General features: G+C 37.6%; 2 protein-coding genes across 9 annotated transcripts in view; one reads left to right on the forward strand and one right to left on the reverse strand.

Annotated features, from left to right (window-relative positions):
• arhgap36 (Rho GTPase activating protein 36) overlaps positions 1 to 4,544 on the forward strand; it is a 49,937-nt gene extending 45,393 nt beyond the window's left edge. For 2 of the 8 annotated variants that reach the window (XM_079867458.1, XM_079867462.1), the window contains exons 10-13: positions 133 to 221; positions 1,446 to 1,642; positions 1,971 to 2,278; positions 2,885 to 4,544. In XM_079867458.1, the coding sequence (XP_079723584.1) occupies positions 133 to 221; positions 1,446 to 1,642; positions 1,971 to 2,278; positions 2,885 to 2,956 (666 nt within the window). In that variant the 3' untranslated portion in view covers positions 2,957 to 4,544. Of the gene's footprint in view, positions 1 to 132; positions 222 to 1,442; positions 1,643 to 1,970; positions 2,300 to 2,884 lie in introns of all 8 variants that reach the window. The other 6 variants (XM_079867457.1, XM_079867461.1, XM_079867455.1 and 3 more) reach the window with 4 other exon arrangements.
• A 462-nt stretch (positions 4,545 to 5,006) lies between these two features.
• On the reverse strand, positions 5,007 to 20,729 carry usp12b (ubiquitin specific peptidase 12b). The gene is made up of 9 exons (XM_079867463.1): positions 20,548 to 20,729; positions 18,966 to 19,046; positions 18,185 to 18,398; positions 17,526 to 17,788; positions 13,416 to 13,492; positions 13,232 to 13,315; positions 12,491 to 12,688; positions 9,872 to 9,950; positions 5,007 to 7,904 (listed from the first exon to the last, which is right to left on the reverse strand). Exons 1-9 carry the CDS (start codon positions 20,593 to 20,595, stop codon positions 7,803 to 7,805), a joined length of 1,146 nt encoding a protein of 381 aa, XP_079723589.1. The 5' UTR covers positions 20,596 to 20,729; the 3' UTR covers positions 5,007 to 7,802.
• Positions 20,730 to 21,005: the final 276 nt, after the last annotated feature.

Genomic DNA, 21,005 nt, shown 5'->3' on the forward strand with positions numbered 1-21,005 from the left:
TTTCAGATGTTTTTCTGGGAGAACAGAACAATGGATAATATCATAGGCCTAGATATGATACGATATTTTTTTGCATGCACAGAGCTTGAAAGATGACTTTGTTGAATTATTTCTTTTTTATTTCATGCACAGGTGTCTGCTGAGCTGCAGCAGGAGGTGCTCATGAGCCTCATTCAGACGGACCCTGACGTCATTGACTATCTGCTGCGCAGGAAACTCAGGTCAGCTTTCTGACTGATTATAGATCTAATAGAAGAATGATATATAATGAATATGGGATTTTATTAGAGCAATAGTCAGGGCTCTGGAAGTAAAACTAATTTTTAACAATAACCTTTAAAGGGATAGTTCACCCAAAAATGAAAATGATTCCATAATTTACTCACCCTCAAGTCATCCTAGGTGTATATGACATTCTTCTTTCAGCCAAACACAGTCAGAGTTATATTAAAAAATATCCTGGTTATTCCAAGCTTTACAATGGGAGTGAATAGTAATTAAGTTTTTGAAGATCTAAAAATGTCCATCCATCCATCATAACAGTAATCTAAACGGCTCCAAGGGATTAATAAAAGCCTTCTGAAGAGAAGCGATGCGTTTTTGTAAGAAAAATATCCATATGTATAACTTTATAAACTATAATCACTGGTTTCCGTCTGCGAGTCTAGTTCCGGCGAATAGAGCCAAACTAAACACCGGTCACGAAATAGAAGTCTGAAACAAGAATTTTTAAGTGATTAAAAAATAAAGTTATAAATATGGATATTTTTCTTACTAAAACGCATCACTTCACATCAGAAGGCCTTTATTAACCCCCTGGAGCCGTTTGGATTACTGTTATGATGCCTTATTGAAGCTGGGAAGAGCCATGATATTTTTTAATATAACTCTGATTGTGTTTGGCTGAAAGAAGAATGTTATATACACCTAGGATGGTTTGAGGGCGAGTAAATTATGGGATAATTTTCATTTTTGGGAGAACTAACCCTTCAAATCCCTACAAATCTACTGCGAGCTAAAAGGTTTTTTAATAGTATATGCTTTTGTTGAAGCCATCAGCCCGCATTATTTTTACTTGTGGAATTCCTGGTAAAATGATTCTACAAATAAATTTCCACCTATCAGAGAATCGCGACAAGCAAATTGCTACAAAACAACTTTTTACAAAACGCCCACTGACGAATGATGTAATCTGCTTGTTAAATCGTGGCGTATTTAATACTGTTTCTACGCCAAGTGAGAAAACAACAGCCGTTTATGAGATCAGTGTTGTACTTGTACCCTTGTCTTTTTGTCCGATGTTCAAATACTTTTTTGCTTCAAATCATAGTTTGTAATGTTGTGATTTATTATGTTTACATGGTTAATAAGTTCAAAACTACTAGACTGCATTTTTTCCTCACTCTTAACAGCAAGTCTAAAACATCTCTCCTTTGTGACAGCAGTAGTAGCAGCCTTACGATAGAGACGGACTCTGGCGGACGGAGGGACACACAGGCGTCTCTGGACTCTGTGGGTCAGTCCAGCGATGACCTGTCATCCCTGGAGCCACTGTGTCCTCTTTATCCAGAGACATCTGCGATAGGAAGTCTGAGCAGTGAGGTCTTCTTCAATGTTCTTCATCTTAACACTAACAGGAAACGTGAGTAGCGCTGAGTTCTTCTCAATGAGGCAGTTGTTAGGCTAGTAATATCTACTTCCTACTTTTGGGATTCTGTTTTCTCCCTCAATTTTAATTACGGAATTATTATCTACACTACCATTCAAATGTTGGGATAAATAGGGAGTCAGTAGAAATGGTAATATTGTGAAATATTGATAATATAGTGTTTTATGATGCATTCTTTGCTGAATAAAAGTATTCATTACTATTAAAAAAAAAATCTTCCAAACATTTGAATGTGCTTTCTCATGTGTAAATGAATGCAAGCAAATATTGTATGGATATTCTTTTATGCTTTGTATAACAGGCTCCTCTGAGGTTCCATCCAAGTCCATCGTTAAAATGAGGCAGTTTCATTCCCACCACAACCTGCTGAGTCTGACCCAGTCTTCCGCTAATGCCCAGAGTGATGAGCTCCAGGAGCAGAGGCAAGGCGTTTCAAGACAGACCTGCTCAGAGGAGCGCCTTCATTTCAGTCTGGGGCGGCAGGACAGTGGCTCGCAACCACAGAGTCCCAGAGAGAGGGGCATCTGGGTTCGACAGAGCTCCAACGCCTCCACGGCGTCAGAAGACAGCAAGCCGCCAAGCAACTTCTGGGACTTTTTCACCGGCAAGGTGTCAGGCTCAGAGACTATAGTATGACCCATAGATGAACAGATGTAGTGTGGGTGTTGTGTGTGTGTGTGTGTGTGTGTGTGTGTGTGTGTGTGTGTGTGGGTGGGGGGACCGGTACAATTGTAGAGAGAGAGAACTGGCAGTAGATACACACACAGATATAATCTATCTGTGGACACTATACTGTTTATATAATATAATCTTAACTAACCCCACTCTTCTAGACAAAGAGCATGTTAGATTATCAAAATAATTATTATAAACCTGTCAGAACTGCATATATAGCATAGGCTGTACGTAACCTTTTCTAAATAGAAAGCAGCTTTTATATACATGAATCCTCAACATGCACTCAGCAGGAACCGAAAATTTCAAAATAGTCAAAGGCTGACATCTCGTATTATATTTGTTTACATTAGCATTAACGCTTTCTGAAGTCCTTTTCTGATGTATTGGCAGCTGATTGAGGCTTGGTCTTCACCATTATGGAAGCTTTTACATATATCAACAGCATTTCCTTTTTTTAAATAAAGTGTATATAGTACATTTGGTAGCTTTGAATTCTTTTGATCTGTACGCTTAAATGTTGTACATGTTGCTTTTCAGATACCTGTTGTCAGGAGAAGCCCTTCGCTGCAAAACTTCTTCAACGACCATTCACAGTCTCAGAAAAATTAGGTGGAGTGGAAGACTTTCTTTGAAGGATGGGATATTTTTGATAACTTTTTACCTTTTGGAGAACATGCTCTGAACTCATGGCATCACTGAACCACAAGGGGGTGATATATACTGGTGTCAACATTACATTGACATTAAACTTGGATTTGACTAGATCCTGTCCAAATATCTGAAATGATCTCTATTAATGCTGGACTCACTGTTGTTTTGGATTAAAGGCAGGATTTCCTCCAATAAGGCTGAAACTGTTCAGAGTGAGCATTGCCATTTCTATAGCTGGCAGTCTAATAAAAACTCCAAACTCTAATACAATGAACACACCAAGCTTAAATGCAAGACTGATCAAGAAATGCACATTAACTGAGAGGGCTAAAATATCTAATGGACTATATATTGAGTTGGAGCCAGGTCATCTTTACACGCATAGATCAAGGTAGTTTCTCAACTCCTTATTTACTATAAATCATTTTTAAAATACTTTTAAAATGATGTTTTATCAATGTGCTGTACAGAGTGCTCGACTCTTGCATTGTAAATACAAGATCTTGACCAAAAATGTATGCACCTCTTGATGGAAATAACATCACAGCATTTATTTCCATCAAGAGGTGCATCATTTTTTGCTCAAGATCTTTGACAATACAAGAGCCAAGCACTCTAGAAAGTCACTCCAGCACATCCCAAAGACTTTCAATGAATTTAAGGTCTGGCCTCAGAGGTGCTAATTCATGTGTGAAAATGATTATTGAATTCATGCTCCCTCCCAACCATTCTTTCACAATTTGAGCATGATGAATCTTGACAATTGTCATCCTGGAATATGGCCATGTGTCTCTCACATGGTTGTTTAAGAAATGAAAAGCTACTGTTGCCAAACCTAACATGCTAGAAACATTAGTGTAATAGTAATCAGTGAGCGGAAATCAAGCCTGTATGGTCATTATCACTTAACAGTTTGCTTCATATTTAGCTGGGAATTTTTTTTTTTCATCATTTTAAATTCGAATGTAGTTAGTTGGGTTAAATGTTTACAATATGATTATTTTTGTTTTGTTTAGACTACTTCCATGCTATGTTTCCCACTTGAATGCTTGACATATGTCGTAATGGCGAACAGTCGATTCGGAGGAACGAGTTTTCCTAGAGCACGTGAAGGCAGTGTGTTGACTTGGATCAGCTCAGAGTTTTATGTAAATAGCACTGATACTAGCCAGTTTTAGAAAGCGAGGTCTACACAATAATTAATTCCCTTACTGCCCAATAAAAAAAGATTCAATTCATGATTCAAAAGGATTTTCTCCGTCATCAAACCTTTCCACCTTTACGGTAGTTTTTTTGGTCTTTGGTGGTCTCTGTCTCCTGATTTTAGACATTTTCTCCTTCTTAATCTGTACATTTAGCGATTCTCCCGTTGTCTTCGCTTGTAAATCACGATAATAAGTGTGTTCCATAGTCAATATCGCATCACCACCACACAACATTACGCTAATAGCGTATCTACAGATGAGGCAATGAGCGTAAGGATTATATCTTCGACGTTTCAACACAAGGGGTGACCCGCATCATACATAATTAAAACACTTTATAGAAAACTATTATGAGTGCAGTCTTCATTTTGTGTGTACAACATTAAAATGACTCTTAACACAAACACAATATATTTCTTAATCTATAAAACATTTTTAATTAGCATCAAACTACTGAATGTACCTTTTAAGATGCATTTCCACTACATGCCAATCTCTAAACAGGAGCGTTGAGGAACATTAGAAAGAACTAGCATCTTTAACTCATCTTTTACCCTAGACTAAAATGCATGTTGAGCTGTTTAAACTGAAAGCAACTTGCACTGACATACCTTAAAATATGTCAGTGCCATAGCTTTGTCTTAAGGTGATGTTTTCCAAGGCACATTTAATAGAGGTACGTAAATGTCCTATTTGAACTAAGGTCTAAAAGTGATTACATGATGATGGCACAATCTATGATTGCTTGAAGTCACATGGCTGTTGCCCAGTTTAATGGCATCAAAAAGAAACAGAGACCATATGAACCTCCTTGAGGTGGTTGATGTGTTTTTGTTTGTTTTTATTTGGGACAAGGTGATCCAGTCCCATCTTTCATCCACACTGTCCACTCCACTCAAAAACCAGATTATTCAGCTGGTTTACTTTTTTATATATATATACATTGCTTTATCGAAAGTGCACTTTTTTCAAACCCAGTATGGAATAAACATATTATTACAATGTTATGGGAAGAGGCGGAATGAAACAACTAATGCTAGCATGATGTAGCATTAGATTGTTTTGTCTCATGTTTTCATGTAGTTGATGTCTGTCTGCTAATGCCAACACTCATCAGGTTGCTGTTACTGTGATCAGTGCATTAACGGTTTCTACGACTAGTAACAATTTCTCGAGCTTGCAGCATTAATTTGATAATTCCAACATTATCACCCTTAAATTTTTGCTTCAACCATCTCTCCACATAACATACAACAGTCCTGGTGTCCAAATAAAGGACTAATTAGCAAATGTATAAAAATGGAAATGTCAAAGAAAAGTTAATATAACATTTATAATTACACATAAATAAACGTATATGATATAAAAGAGCAGAAATAAAATAAACATTCCTTCCCCTGTAACTACTAGATCACAAGTCAATTAAAAAAAATTAAAAAATATCCAGTTAACTCAGCTTGGAGAAGCCTTCATTCAAATGTGATGATGACATCTACAAACACTCTTACATACCCTGTGTGAGTGTGTGATTTACATGAAATGGCACCATATGTCAGTTTATTTTAACATATAGTTCGGTCTACTTAAAACACGCAATGCCAGTAGGTTAACTGACAAGCAAGCTTAAACCTCTTTACAGACATTGTGATGTCTTGTTTAAAAGACCTTTTAACATGCTTTATAACAATGTTAAGAGTTGTTATACCATGCATGCATTGATACCAAGTAGACTTTACAGGATGAATGGAATAATAATCAGCAGCAGTGTCAGTTATGACCCCTCACAGATTAAAGCAGATTTGTCAAACCAACAATCAAATAAAACCAGTGTAGTTTACATAGGAAACCTGAAATGAAAAAAGAAAAAGAAAAAGAAAACACCTTTTCATTCTTATACCATCTACTTTAGCAACAAGACAACAAGCTAGGCAATTGTGTGTTCGAAACTCTTTCAAGAAACCTTAGCAAACCTGGAATATGTTACTGCGGTACCTCGCTTGTACATACTTTCCGCCTTACAAGATCTAGGCTCAAATACCTAATCTTGCTGGGTGTGCTTATTTTTGCCTATAAAGCTTAACTAATTGTCTTGTAAATATTTACTAACTGTGAGCCAACTGGGAGAAGTAACTCATCCTCCAGGCTGAGCAACATCCACAAAAAAGAAACAATCCTTAACCAATCTAACTATTACAGAGCCACGCAGGCTAAGTCGCCGCTTAAACCTGACATTCAGACAGACCTAAAACTGTACTTCAACTTCACTTCCCTTCTAGGTCTATATTCAGTTAATATGTTATTAATTAAGAGGGCAGAGGAGACGACAGAGATCTAGATGAGTGTTACTGAGATTAAACACAATAGACGCAGCCAATTCAATCGGCCTAATGAATCAGAAGACTGTGATGGAGTGCAGAGTCATTATGTTTGAATTATCCAACATTTCTACTGTTTAATGGCTAAACTGAATGAGGCCAATCCACATTCATTTCAGACAATCTCACAGTGCCACAGTGTTAATGAAACATGACTGGAAATGTGTGCAGCTTTTGGTTTCAATGCGATAGGCATTTATGAGCTTCAACTTTTACTCAGAATAATAAAAAGCCCTGATTTCTACCTCCATCTGTGAAACTCAAGTTAGAGCACTATTAAGTGCGGACTATATGACATAATCAAGCTGTACACTCACTTTGCAGTGCACAAGAACTGGCAGAATGTTTTACATTCACTGAATACTGAAAGAGCATTCTTAAGCCAAGCTACATCCTTACTTCTCTGGTATCCACAATCCTCTCTGCTTAACAGAGTAGAGCTCCCATCAATCCACAGGCCTGCATTACAATAAGCCCTACATGAAATCAACTGTGAAGTTCTTAAATATATATATAAAAAAAACCTAACCCTTCATGCTAATTTAAGCCCTGTTAGGTTTTTTCATTCAGGTTGAGCAGCTCTACTCTAATGACAACATGAGTTTCTGGCTCTGCAAACGACACATTTATAACTAGCTGGTTGACCTGGATGTAGCATGATGCGTCATGTTTGATATTGCAGATGAACATCTGAGGGTGAAGAACGTTGTGCGGCTTTCTGGAGCCGCACAATCATGATATCGTGCCAAAACAGATCATGACACGTAACCCAGCGATGATGAATGTGATGTGCAGAGAAGTGAACCAGATTATCTTAAATGAAACTTGTTAATGTGTGTGGTGAAAAAAAAAAAAAAAAAAAAGTTTGTACAGCGTCCATTCTCAGGCCATCAAGATGCTCTTTCACATGTTTATATGTGCGTTTTTGTGTGTGCCGAGCAACACCAAGCAGGCGAGTGAGACGACAGCGAACCAGACGGCGATTACTTCTGCCTGGTGATGACTGCGCTGTGTCCAGGTCACTCTGGCATCAACTGCTCCTGTCTGGGGCCCGATTGATGCTCCAGTGCAAAGCTCCACTGATAAGCCTGAATGAAAAGGGACTTGACTGAGAGGGGATGGAGCAGAGGGCCAAGCTGTGTCAACAAAGCCCAAGCCCACTATCTGCCTCATCCGGTCTCTCACAAATCACATCCTTCCATTCCGTCAGTCACTCCCGCTGGCTCAGTCTCTAGACTGATAGAAGAGTATATACCCTGACTCTGAGTTTTTGGAGATGTCCGATGTTAGACCATAGAATTCCTCAATCGCTTGAGCATCTATTTTCTGTGGGGACAAAAAAAGAAAAGAAAAAGAGGATTACTGGATACAAAGGAAAACATGCTTAATATGGTGTGCTAATTGCAGACTTTAAAAACGTGCTTGACGCATGAAAACAAACCTCATTGGTTCTTACAGAAGAGTAAATGTGCTTGGTAAATGGGAAGCTCAAAAGTGCTTGCTTAATGCATGAGAACAAACCTCTTTGGTTCTTGCGCGTGAAGCAAGCTTGTTTGAGCTTCTGTTTACCATATTTGATGTGCTCTATGTATGTACAATGTTAATAAAAGCTCAATGAAATCTGTTCATCATATAAAGTGACTGGGTCTCTTCAGACTGTAATTAACCTGCTTGATTCATATATGGATTGCGTTTACATACACTTTATAAACTGGGACAGAAATCTCACAGGTTTCATTAAAAACATCTTCAAAGAACTAAAGTTTTATTGATTTGAGCAACATGAGTAAAGGGATATTTCAAACAAAAATGGATATTCTGTCAATTTCTGTCAAGATTTTTTGCCAATACAATAAAATTCTACAAATATCTTTTGTGTTTTACAGAGCAAAGAAAGCCATACAGGTTTGGGACGACATCCTTTTAAAGGTGAAGCATGTGATACCTGCACAACTAATAACAGAACATAACTGCAAAATCACATTAGGGTTGAAGAAAACAACACTGGATCAAGAAATAAGCTGAGATATTCTGTTTGGTGTCACTAGAAGTGCCACTGATTCACCTTTAAGTGACTTCTGAAGGATCTGCATCACGTTTTAACTGAAAGTGTCCCACTCCAGAAAGCTTTCATATCTCATTACAGATGTGCAATTGGGAAGACATGGGATAATGAAAAAACTCTTGCCTCCATTTAACATCCAGAGACTTACAACACCACTGTGTGCTTGGTTTTTCTAAAGAAATATTATGGTACAACAACCACTTCATGTTCTGAGAAGCACCTGAGAGTTTGTGTTCACAACATGTGAGTAAATATTTGTCTGGGTTACCGTGTAGCAGAGCGGATATCACATCTGTGTTTTAAAACCAAATTGATTTATACTATAAATGTGCATGCTGCTGGTGGTGGAAAATCTCTCTCAATGTTGAGTCAAGCTACATTTTAAGCCAGTAGTGTAAAACAAACCTAAACAAGTAACCTAAATAAGTAATGTCACAAGGATGTAATGGAAAATATGGTATTGGCTCTGTGTTTCAACAAAAAATTGCTCTTCTTAACAAAAAGACATAAACTTCCATTCCATATCAAGATTAGAAATGTTTTAAGCATCAAGTGAAACTTGCCAAATGAATGAAAGAGTCTCGGTCTCATTAATGCAAGAGTTTCCATCATTCAGAGAACTCCAAAGTATTTGGGTCAATGTGAGGACAACTCCAGACAAGCACTTGGTGAGGCATAAACAGCAGCTGCACATCACCTGACAGGGAGGGTAATAGATGTGCTACTGTGCAGCGCTAGACATCCAGATACCTCGAGCTGCAATCGTACAATTATCGCAAGATACCACAATCTAAATGTGGAAATGAACATACTGCAATGACAGTTGGAAGAAGAAACAATCAAGTTTGCTGAACTGAAACTGATGCTTCAATGTCTTGGGTGGTGTTGTTTTTTTTATAGATACTTCTACTTTCTTTGTTCCCTTCTTAAACAATGAAACAAAATGACTATTCTAGGGTAAATGCAACTTAAGATCTATCAAAAGTATTACTTCGGAAAATTATTTCACCTCTCAGAAAACAAAGAATAAATGTGCACATACATTGGAAGTCTATGGGGCAACTGGATTATTCAGTAAAAGAATGCATGTATGTTGTTTTTATTTTGAGCAAAAATAAGGAAAAAGTCTAAATTATTTTATCTGGATACTGACAGTATGTTACAGATGAGTTAACCCAGATTATTACATTATTAATTTAACTAGAGCAACAATTATACACCGACTTACCTCTACAATGTCATCATCAAACAGAAGCCAGAAGCCGTGACTCTTCACTATAGTGATATAATGACCTCGATTTGGCCCGCTACAAAAAAGAAAGCATACCAAAAAGACATGATTAACAATGAAGAATATATATATATATGACCCTTGGCAAAAAAGCTATTTGACCATTTTAAAATTTTAGCCTGTTAACTGTCAGTGTTCTGGTAGCGGACACTTGGTGTGCTTTTTTTATTGACATTGCATTACCATGGAAAAGATGCTTAAAAACCTTTTAGTTCAATGCTTCAATTTCTGTGATATCAACTTAAATTTGGAGCACAACTTGATTAGACATATTGCTTTGATTTTCTAGCAATTTTAGAATCCAAATTATTTTGTAAAACATATTTTCTGTATAGAACAACATTTTTTTTTAAGTTCAGTACATTTGCTTTATAGTAAACTCAAACTCAAATGTATAGTTCACCTAAAATAAAAATTCTGTCATTCTTCCAGTTCTTCCAAACCTGTATGAATTTATTTATTTTCATGAACAAAAAAGAAGATATTTTGAAGAATATGGGTAATCAAATAATAATGGGCCCTATTGACTTCCATAGTATTTAGTTTTTCTTCATAATGTGGAAGTCAATGGGGCCTATCAACTGTTTGATTAAAATATCTTCTTTTGTTTTCAGCAGAGGAAAGAAATTTATACAGATTTGGAAGAACTTGAGGGTGAGTAAATGACAGAATTTTCATTTTTGGGGGAACTATGCCTTGAACTTTCACTTCTGCAATAATCTGCTGAGTCTCTTCTTTAAAAACAGGCCAACCCTACGTCTGTATTTAAGCTTTCATGAGTTACAACCATTTAAGTCCAGATCTATGCTCAAAAAGGGGGGAGACAGTTACTGGTTAAGTGAAAGACCAGAATTTTTCTGTTTAGTAAGTGAGCCAAAGTCATGATGCAACAGAAGAAGCAACTTTTCCAATTTTCAATTTCTGTGATATCAACTTAAATTTTTGATTTTCTAGCAATTTTAGAATCCAAATTATTTTGCAAAACATAATTTCTGTATAGAACAGTTATGTTTTTATTACCTTAGAATGAGGCATTTCTATCTACATACATCGTGAGTCCCCTTACATTGAAATGCGCCGACATGTTTCTACAGGAGCCCTAAACGGACAAATGCGTTTCGTCACTATGTTGTTTTTCGTGCAAAGAAGCTAAAGTCAGCGAATAAAACACTGACACAATGATGAACAAGTAACGATAATATTCGCAATAACATATCGTTTTACTGAGTAATTAAGTAAACCTAATTTCTTAATTTATCTTTGTAAAGAAACCCCATTGTTTAACTGACTACCGTATTTTCCGCACTATAAGGCGCACTTAAAAGCCTTAAATTTTTTCAAAAAACGACAGTGCGCCTTATAATCCGGAGCGCCTTATATATGGATAAAACAACCGCTGACTTAAACCTTGTTTATACTTTCGCCTGGCAACGGAGCGCGAGCCTCCGCTGACTGCGCGCGCAACTCCCCATACAGACGAGGCATTTATACTTGACGCAACTATTTTGTTTTAGACTGAACACCAGACCATACAACTGATTTAGACGCGCAAACTGGGTGCCGGTGTGATGAGATATACTACTAATATCCGTCTGCTCGGGCAGATAATGCTCTAAGTCATGCATCTTCGCATCCGGAGATGCATGACTTTGAGCCGAATCTGCCCGAGCAGACGGATATTAGTTTTTTTATTACCTTCGCGCTCATGCGGACGCGTCGAGTATAAACAAGGTTTTACAGCTCAGCAACTTGTTTTTTCATATTTTTTTGCAAGTGGTAGATCTTGGTTTACATTTGGACTTTGGATGTGATCTTAGGCTTGAAAAGGTTGGTGACCACTGCATAACGCAAACCCAGTCAAACGTTTGACTGCAGTATCTTCTATTCTATGCGCCTTATAATCCGGTGCGCCCTATATATGAAAAAAGTTCTAAAATAGGCCATTCATTGAAGGTGCGCCTTATAATCCGGTGCGCCTTATAGTGCGGAAAATACGGTACTCTCTGCTGTCTCAAGACGACGACGTCTTTTCCTGTCGGTCACCGTAACTTCTGTTGGTTGCAACTTGCAACCTCACCACTAGATGCCGCTAAAAATTACACAGTGCACCTTTAAACAACATGCTGTGCTAAAAGTTAATATGAAGTCCTCAATCAAGATGACAAACATTGACTACGTTTACATGGACAGCAGTAATCTAATTATTGACCTTATTCTGAATAAGACAATATTCTGATTAAGGTGTTTGAATGAGTTGCTTTTAGAATCTTGCTTTCATGTTCCCGGTTTACATGTTATAGAACATAGATTGATTAAAGGCATGCGTCATTACGATCCCATGCCACGCCATCTGACGTTTCTTCCAGAATTTCACGTTTCAACATACCACGTTTCGTCTTTGTTATGGTACCATATACAGTTTTGGGTGTTTCATTTTTAATTTTCTGAAAGTTTCTTTATCAGAGTATTGTCTTAATCGGCTTAATGCCGGAATATTGTTGTTCATGTAAACGTACTGAGTGACTGGTTAAATTGACTGTGACATCTGAAACCTACCTCCCACAGTGCACCACCACAGCCACCAGGTCGTACAATCGTTCGGGGTTGGTAGCATCACCAGAAGTGTTAAAGAGTCTCAGCTCCAGAGGGAAGACTACACGATAGGAGAGCTTGGTATAGCGATGAAGCTGGTCCATATACTTAAAGCGCTTTAAGTGCAGGGCAAGGATCATGGGTAATTTCTTCACCCGCATCCTGTAAGGAAAAGGAGAGAATCAGCAATGAAAAGGCGTGGACAGGGTTATTTTTGCGGCTGACCTTATTGCAATGCATTTGTAGAAGTTTCCCTTTCAGATGCAAAATTTATGGGAGGAGAGTATTTAAATGAATCATGCAAGATGATTTACTAAGGTTTGCGCTAGTCAATTATTTAACGCACAAAAAAGCCAAACTTAAATCAGACACTGATTTGTGTCGCTCTTGGTAGATTGCTTTGGTCATTATGGAAATGATCCGACTGCATCTGTGTTCTTTAATTTGCGTGTCGTTAGTAGATCACGCGCAGAACTCTCCACTCCTATTGGAGCTTTTTTGGAATTGCCCTCTCACTCTAATTTGCCCTGTTTAGTAGATCTGGCCCTAATGCTGATAAAAGATGCATTCAGGGAGGAAGAAAATACTGAATAGACAGGGGTGGTCCATAGCATCAGGCTTACATTGGTGGATGTGAATATCACAGCAAATGCATCTCAGGGACAAGAGTGATTTCAGCCATGCCAGTCTATTGCAACTACAAACCTTTTCTGAGCCTCCTGTTTACTTCTGCATTGCTCACAGTAGTACTTGTATTCACTACATAAGGTCTCTGTGTTGCTGAAACCCCTGTCAACGCAGAGACAACAAGTTATTCTTCCACATTCATGAACATTTAACAAAGAACTTGCACCAACTGGTCCGTGACGTTTGAGGTTTGTAGCTTTACCTAAGACAGTGTGTGATGGAGGTATTCTGCTCCACGTCCACTGAGAGGTCTAGGAAGTCTTCATCTTTACTGCTCACCTGGAGCATTAGAGAACAGGATTACCCATCATACAATATAAATGTACTTGTTTTAATTTGTACTTCTGCTGTCTTGTTGTTGCAGCTGGATTTTCAGCACACACATAGATTTCATATGTCAACTTGGATGTGCAAGACTGCATACTTTAAAATCAGCTAGTTAATGGCTTGTCTGAATGACTAGTCGGTTGTGGAAGTCCTGGATAATTAGACTGATGTGTTTCTAAGGGGGCTTTACATAATACATCTTGTTCTCAAATACAGCCAAGCCCTGTCCCAAATGCCACCCTAGGCCCTTTTAGTCAGCCTCTGTGTGATATTACATCATTGAGTCGACACACTTTAATGATGTAATATCACAAAGACTATCAATAGTAGCATGCTGTGGAAACCGCATCAGCTCAGCAAATGAATCATCAAATGAAAAACTAGACACCTTACAAGTCTACTAGATCTTAAGTTTAGGCTGCACAATTAAACGAAATAAAACAGAAATCGCGATATGGCTTGATGCGTGTTTCAGAGTGAAATGCGGCACTGTGTCCTTTTACATATGAGCAGCTCATGATCTGAAGTTTTTGGTATCTCCGAGCAGCTCGGTTTGCAGGAAATGCTGCTCACGTGAACTCATCTCTGCACGTGCTCGGAATGTAGCATGCGCCAACCATCTTCCCAAACTTGCTATGATGGCGCTTTTAAACCAACAGTTTTCAGGTCCCCGCAGTTTTCCGCTAAAATAAGAGCTTGATGGTTTAACCCTCTGAGGTCGACAAACGCGCCGGCGCGTTTTGCTGGATTTTCTCCACATTGTAGCACTATAAACTTAAATTTCTCCGTCATTTATGGTCATACAGAAAAAAGAAATATAAAAAAAGAATCTGTGGTATTTCTACTTTTGTATGTGTCCACTTCCAATCAAATCAAAACATTGTGCTTTTGTAAAATAAAGAAAATAAACAGTGTGTGCGTTCTGCCTCTCCGTCGCGGTGAACTTTTTTTTCTTGAGCACGTCTATAAACTGAAACAAAACTCAGCGAATATTTGTCACACATTTATGAGCCATACACCTTTATAAACATTTAAGTGTGTACTTTTAAATGATCGGATTCAAAACGAAAACAAATATTCTCTGTTTAAGTAATTTGTATAAAACCAACAAGATGTCCAGCTTCTCAAACGCTTCCTAATTATTTTTAATTCGGCCACGCCCACTCGCGCAAAAGATATTCACATGCAAATCTCCACATGGAACGCGATCGCCCTCATTACCTCAACAACAAAACACTTCACTTCACTTTTCGTCGAGTTTGAAAGACGGCACGTCTCAGGCACTGAGCTTACATTGGATTTACATCAGAAGAAGAAGAACGATATTAGAAGACAAGAAAGATAAGGTAAGAAATTCTTACATATTAGTTTGCTATTGTTGCATAAATTTCACATTGCAGTTGAACTGTTGCTAGATGGTGAATATTATAATATTTAGACCCCTGTTTACTGTTACTGTGTTTGTGGATATCTGCTCAAACGTAGATATGTATATGGTAGGCCTAACCATAATGTTTTATATTTGATCGCGATCGCGTTTTAATGTATCATATTCTTGATCGCGATCGCGTTTTAATGTATCATATTTTTGATCGCGATCGCGTTTGAATGTATCATATTTTGGAAAAGCAAAACGCTCCAAACGGCTTCATGTTTTTACTATTATCTCATTTCATATCATCATAACGAATGGAAACATTAGAAGTAACATGATAATCAATATATTTTTCTCTAGCTTAGTTGTTACTGAAATCTTTTTGAAAATATATATAGGCTGCTATATTGTTATTATTTTATGCAGCACTGCGCATAGCCTATACCTACAAGGCACAACAAACCTGGTGTTCATTATATATTGTTGGAAACATTTGTGTGAGTGTGTGTGTGTATTCTGTGAATTTTAAAAAGCAATTTTAACAAGAAAAATCTAAAATGTATTCCCAAAATCGTGCAGGCCTTTCTCTTGATATCAGTATGTGCACTTTTTTTTTTTTTTTTTTTCAGGGCCCAGATGCCACTGAGTCCTGCTGACTTCAACATTCACAGTACATGTCTCTGTACATGAACATGGTAAAGTGAAAATCAAACACCTTAGAAAATGAAAGGTATGTACAATGTTTTTAGGAATGGCACAAAGGTCTCTTTCTTCAATAAGTGCTTTTTTGTTGTGCATCTTTGGATTATGTTGTGTTGTAAATAAATCCAAACAATTTTAAAAGCCATTCTTTTTTAAATCTCCTCATTCTTTGTGCAAGGTTGGTCAGAATGATGGGCCCTGATAAGCTCCTAATAGGGCCATTAGGGAGGTTCTTTGTCTTTCTCAGGTGTGGAAAGCTTTCATATTAATGAGGTGATCCGCCCCTTCGCATATTGCTTTCTAACACAAAACACGTCGTAAAATTTTTAAATCAATATATTGTCTTCTCTGAATGAGCAGTCAGGGTGATTCTCACATAGTTTTAGAGCAAATATTCTAGGCTACGTGATACAATTTTCAAAAGTCTTGTGAAGAAATAATCAGTATGGGTTTCATGACCTTATTTCAGTGAGAATTTATTTTTGTATTTTCACAAACCACGCATAAATGTCATTATCTCAAAACTACAAACTTTTACATACATGCTGCTGATATATTATTGTAGCAGAGTTTGTGCTGAATACAGTGTAATTAGACTTTAGCCATGAAAATGTCACAAGTAACAGAAATAACCACAAATGTCAGAGCATGTCAGAACACCTCCAGGGCCCAGAAAACAGCTCAGACCCCAGAGGGTTAACATTTGAAAGACTGCCATAAGTATAAGTGTAATTTTACAGATGTACTGCAAAATAAAATGATTATTTTTTTATTTCATTAAAAAAAATAAAAATATTACAACAGTAATAATTTGTATTGTTTAGTATTCTATTTATTATTTAATTTTATAATTATAATAATAGTAATAATAATTTATAGTCATATTAATATATAAAAATCACACAATTTGGGGACAAATTGTGCAGCCTTACAATCTAGCTTTTTTAAAATTGCAATCACAATTTTTAATCAGAAAAATCATCATCAATCATTAGAGGCATCGCAATGCTGATGTGAACGATTCTGCATTGATGCATAAAAACAAAAATAATCTATTTTAAAAAATGTAATTAAATAGGCCCATCATACATTTTAATGTTCTGTTTTATTTACAATCATCAAGCATGTCCCGCACTTTATTTCCTTATTCATGCATGGTCTTTTTGACATACTTAACTTTTTTTTTATTAACATAGTATATAATAAGAGTACTCTTATTATAGAGTATATTAATAAAAAACGTTGAGAATTATTAAGTTATTAAGTGCAATAAGCTAAGGAAAAGATCTCTAAACTGCCACACACCAGAAGCGCACGCACAGAAAGACTCAAACAGCATGCGATCCCATTTTTAGTTCTCTTTAGCGCCTTATTGTTCTTTTTTGAACGGTAAGATGCACATAGAATTATTTCAAAATATCTGTCTTGACGAGTGTTCACATAAACATAGCGGGTTATGTCTTAAGTGAACGTAAATGTTGTGAACGTTGGGGGAAAAAAATCTGATGTGTAACATTATATTAGATCCATGCATTGGGTCTTAATATAATAAACCTGTTGCTGGCTGTGTCATTAATGTTAATTAAACAATAAAAGAAAAGAGGGAATCACTCACTGCTCTTAACTGTAGCTTTAATAATAATCAGATTATTAATAATACGCTAAAGACTATGCAGTGACTATTTTTACATTAGATGATTACATTTTGACATCTCTTCTACGCATTCCACAATCGAAACATTTAACAGACTTCTTTTTTTTTGCCGTAACACACTGTTGAAAACTGTTCTCCCGTCACATCCATACAATCTCCCAGATCCTGATTAGTCAAAGCCAAAGAGCCAATAACATGGTCACAATAACTCACTTTAGGGTGTTTATGACTCACTCCACCTCCTCTTGACTCACCGCTTCACAGTTCAGGCACCGTGTCTCATTGGTCAGTGTGCCTTGGAAGATCTCGTGCACCCAGGTCTGCTGGATCTTTTCCTCCGCTTCTCCCTCTCCTGTGCTGCTACCGCTTCCAACTCCTCCACTCCCACCATTCTGTACTACCTTTCCATTCTGCTGTCTCTCCTGGCTCTTCTCCTCCTGTAGCAGGTCTGCAATGGTGTTGAGCAAGTAGTTGAGGAATTCGTGTGCATCTTGCTGCATGTAATTGTCAAACAGCTCTGTAGGGAGAGTAGAAGAAAGTGCTGATAACATTAAGTAGCTGCGAGTCTAATATATAAACAGTGATTCAATCATTTAATAGCAGTGCATTTCAATACATACACAGTGTTTCCTGCATAGCTAATCAGGTGTATAGCTTAATCTTGGCATTCTTTCTTTTTTTTTTATCTTACTGACCCCACGGTAGTGTATCTAGACAACATCTTGGATCTTGGTATCTACGTCTACATTTAAAACGTTTACAAACATATCGCGCCATGCATATTATCTGTACAGCAACATCATTTCACAGATCTCCGGGCATCTGAATAACATTCACCACTATCCCTCATCAACAAGCCCTCTCTTGACAGTCAGTCAAATCCTGTGCTGTAGGACCCATGATCTTTTCTCACCGTTTTCCTTCCTCAGTCTGGAGATGAACTTCTTTGGTGGAATGACTCCCACTTTCTTCTTCTGAGTTGCAATGCTGTTGAACAGGTCAGCCAGGCAGGTGAGCAGGTTCTCTTTACGCCGCGGCTGGATCTTATAGGCCAGCACTTTCTCCCGGAAGGGCCGGCAGAAGTACAGTGCCTGCAGCACTGAGTTACAGTAGCAGGTGTTGCCAAACTGAGCGACCACATTGTGATTGGACAAAGAACAAATCAAAGAGTGATGAAGGACATGTGATGACATACATCCACATACAATTGTTAAATCTCCTATTAATGTCTCTGAGAATTAACACAAACCAGTGCTGGAACAAAATTTGAACTGAACTGAGCTGGATAATGACACTAACATTGGAACATTGACACGGTTCTTGAACTTGAACACTGAACTAAACTGAGCTGAATAATGACACTATTATCTTCTGTAGGTCTTCTTTACAACTTAAATTGAATTTGTTTCGCAATTGATCAATTTTACAACATTACCAATTATTTTCCTGTTCTTTTATTGTAAAGCTGCTTTAAAACAATCCAAAAATAAATGTGACTTGAGTTGGATATATAGAGCGGTTTTATTATTTTATTTTGCTGCCTTTAATACACGCTTGCCAAATCTGCCATTAAGGAATGGCACAAGCACATTACACAAAAACATCCAAAGTGCTTCACAATGTAAAAGTAATATGGCAAAGTCATCTTCTATTTATAGCAACACTCACTGACAAAGACAACCATGTAAACTTACATTTACCAGTCCAAAGTAGTGTTCATTAACAGGGAACTGTTCCGGTCCAATCTCCTTTTCCAAAGCAGAGGCATTGGCGCCCTACCGAGAAAAGCCACAATGGTTATCTTGGTAATTTGCTCATGGGGTCTCAATAATACAAGTGACCAGGAACACCCTGCACCTATTCGGGACTAACAGGAACATCCTGTTTGTGGAGTGTGATGCAGGCTTGGCATGAACAGGATGCACTTTCTGGGCAAGTGAACCCACTCTGTCTCACCAGGGGAGAACTTCAAGGCAGAGCTTTAAGTGCTGTCAGTATCTGAGGTGTAATGAATGAGTTCTCAGACATTATAAAGCCTAGATCAGTCCTTTTTGACTCGAAGACCCCCATTGTTCAACTCGTTATTCGAAGAAGCCCTTCCCTCCATATAGTCTGAGATATTTCTGCTGTTAAAGCCTCTTGTTATCAAACTGGGAGTATAGAGTATGGGCCATTTATGGAGGGGTGGTATGTTTACATCTTGATTTTGTGTCTTTTTTAGCATTTTAGTTTGATTATTTTGATATATTATTAATCATTTATTAATTAAAAAATGCTTTTAAATCATTCTTTGAAGTATGCCGTTTCTGGGAGGATCTGATTCATCACGACTTAGGTAATCTTTATGAAAAGGCAACTACATATGTAGTTGTATGCTTACCTTGATCCTAAGCCAAATATATTTCACTAAATTTATGTACAGCAGTTTTTACATGACTCGTATACTGGCACCCAGAGGTGGCTAAGCTAAATCAACAAGAAGCAAATCTATGTGTCTTATCTCAATAACTGATTATCAGCAACTGCTGTAAAATAAGGAAGTTGCCACATAAATATCTGCTATTTAAAGCATTTATTGATTTATATGGACTAATCTGTTTTTATAACAGAACCCCCAGTAGATAGCCTTCCCCATAAATCACATTTTAATGTGTAACAGTATTGTGTCCACAGCATTGCAAATCCTAAATTTTAATATTCGTTGTAAGTTACTGTCTTTATACTCACTTTCTCGTGTAACAGTTTAAGAAAACCCTTTCAGCACTACTACAAAGACACTGAGCTCATTGAATCAGCTTCCAGTTGTGTCCTTCAGATAATGTTACAACACCACCACAACAGCAGCAACAGCAGCAGCAGGAGGAACTGTAGTCTCATGAATGACCTCACCTCTTTACAAAACGCTTGTACACATATAGAAAGCGTCCACATGACTGATATTATCTGATGGTAAATAAAGTTGAGCCGCCCGTCAAATCAAACATGGACATTATCGCTCGCTAATACGCTAGGCTAAGTTACACATATAACTCTTGAGCAGAATATCAAATTATCGGACAAAAAATGCTTAGAAGTCCGTTAAACGACATCTCCAAACTTCTACTGCGTCTATAACCACAGAAAGAGAGGTGTGCAAACTTTTTGTGACTGTGCTGCCATGTCATGACACGGTTGTTTATCTGTTAGCTGTTGAGCTAGCCCTGTTAGCAGGCTAATCCAAACACAGGTTAGACGCAGTGGACGGGACAACACTCACTTATGCGAGGAAAAACTCACCATCGTACAAATCGAGGCGATCTTTCGGACTGTCATCAGTATTTCCATCCGTATGCCGCCATATTGGACCGAACCCCTATTTAAAAGTGTGACAGCCGCACAGGCTGAAGTTCCGGTGAATCCTTCAGTCGGTCCAGCAGCAGCTCGTAGCGGAATGAGGGAGTGTCGCCTAGCTGCCGCGCGCAGTGGAGCAGCTGCGCACTACACAACATTACTATTACAACACAGTATACTATGGCGACGACCTCTGTACACATTAACTTTATTTGAAAACTAAATACTGGGAAATTGTGCGTATTCAGAAAATTATTCAATTCTCACGCGGAAAAAGAAAGCATAGCATTTACAAAGCACAGAATGGTAAAGAAAAAAGGATATGCAAATAACAATCTAAACGTCAATTAGGCGGTCCATTTCTTTTTAAAAATGACTTTACATATTTTTAGACTGTATCTAAG

The sequence above is a fragment of the Squalius cephalus genome (genome assembly GCF_949319135.1).
Source record: "Squalius cephalus genome assembly, chromosome: 3".
Taxonomy (NCBI): domain Eukaryota; kingdom Metazoa; phylum Chordata; class Actinopteri; order Cypriniformes; family Leuciscidae; genus Squalius; species Squalius cephalus.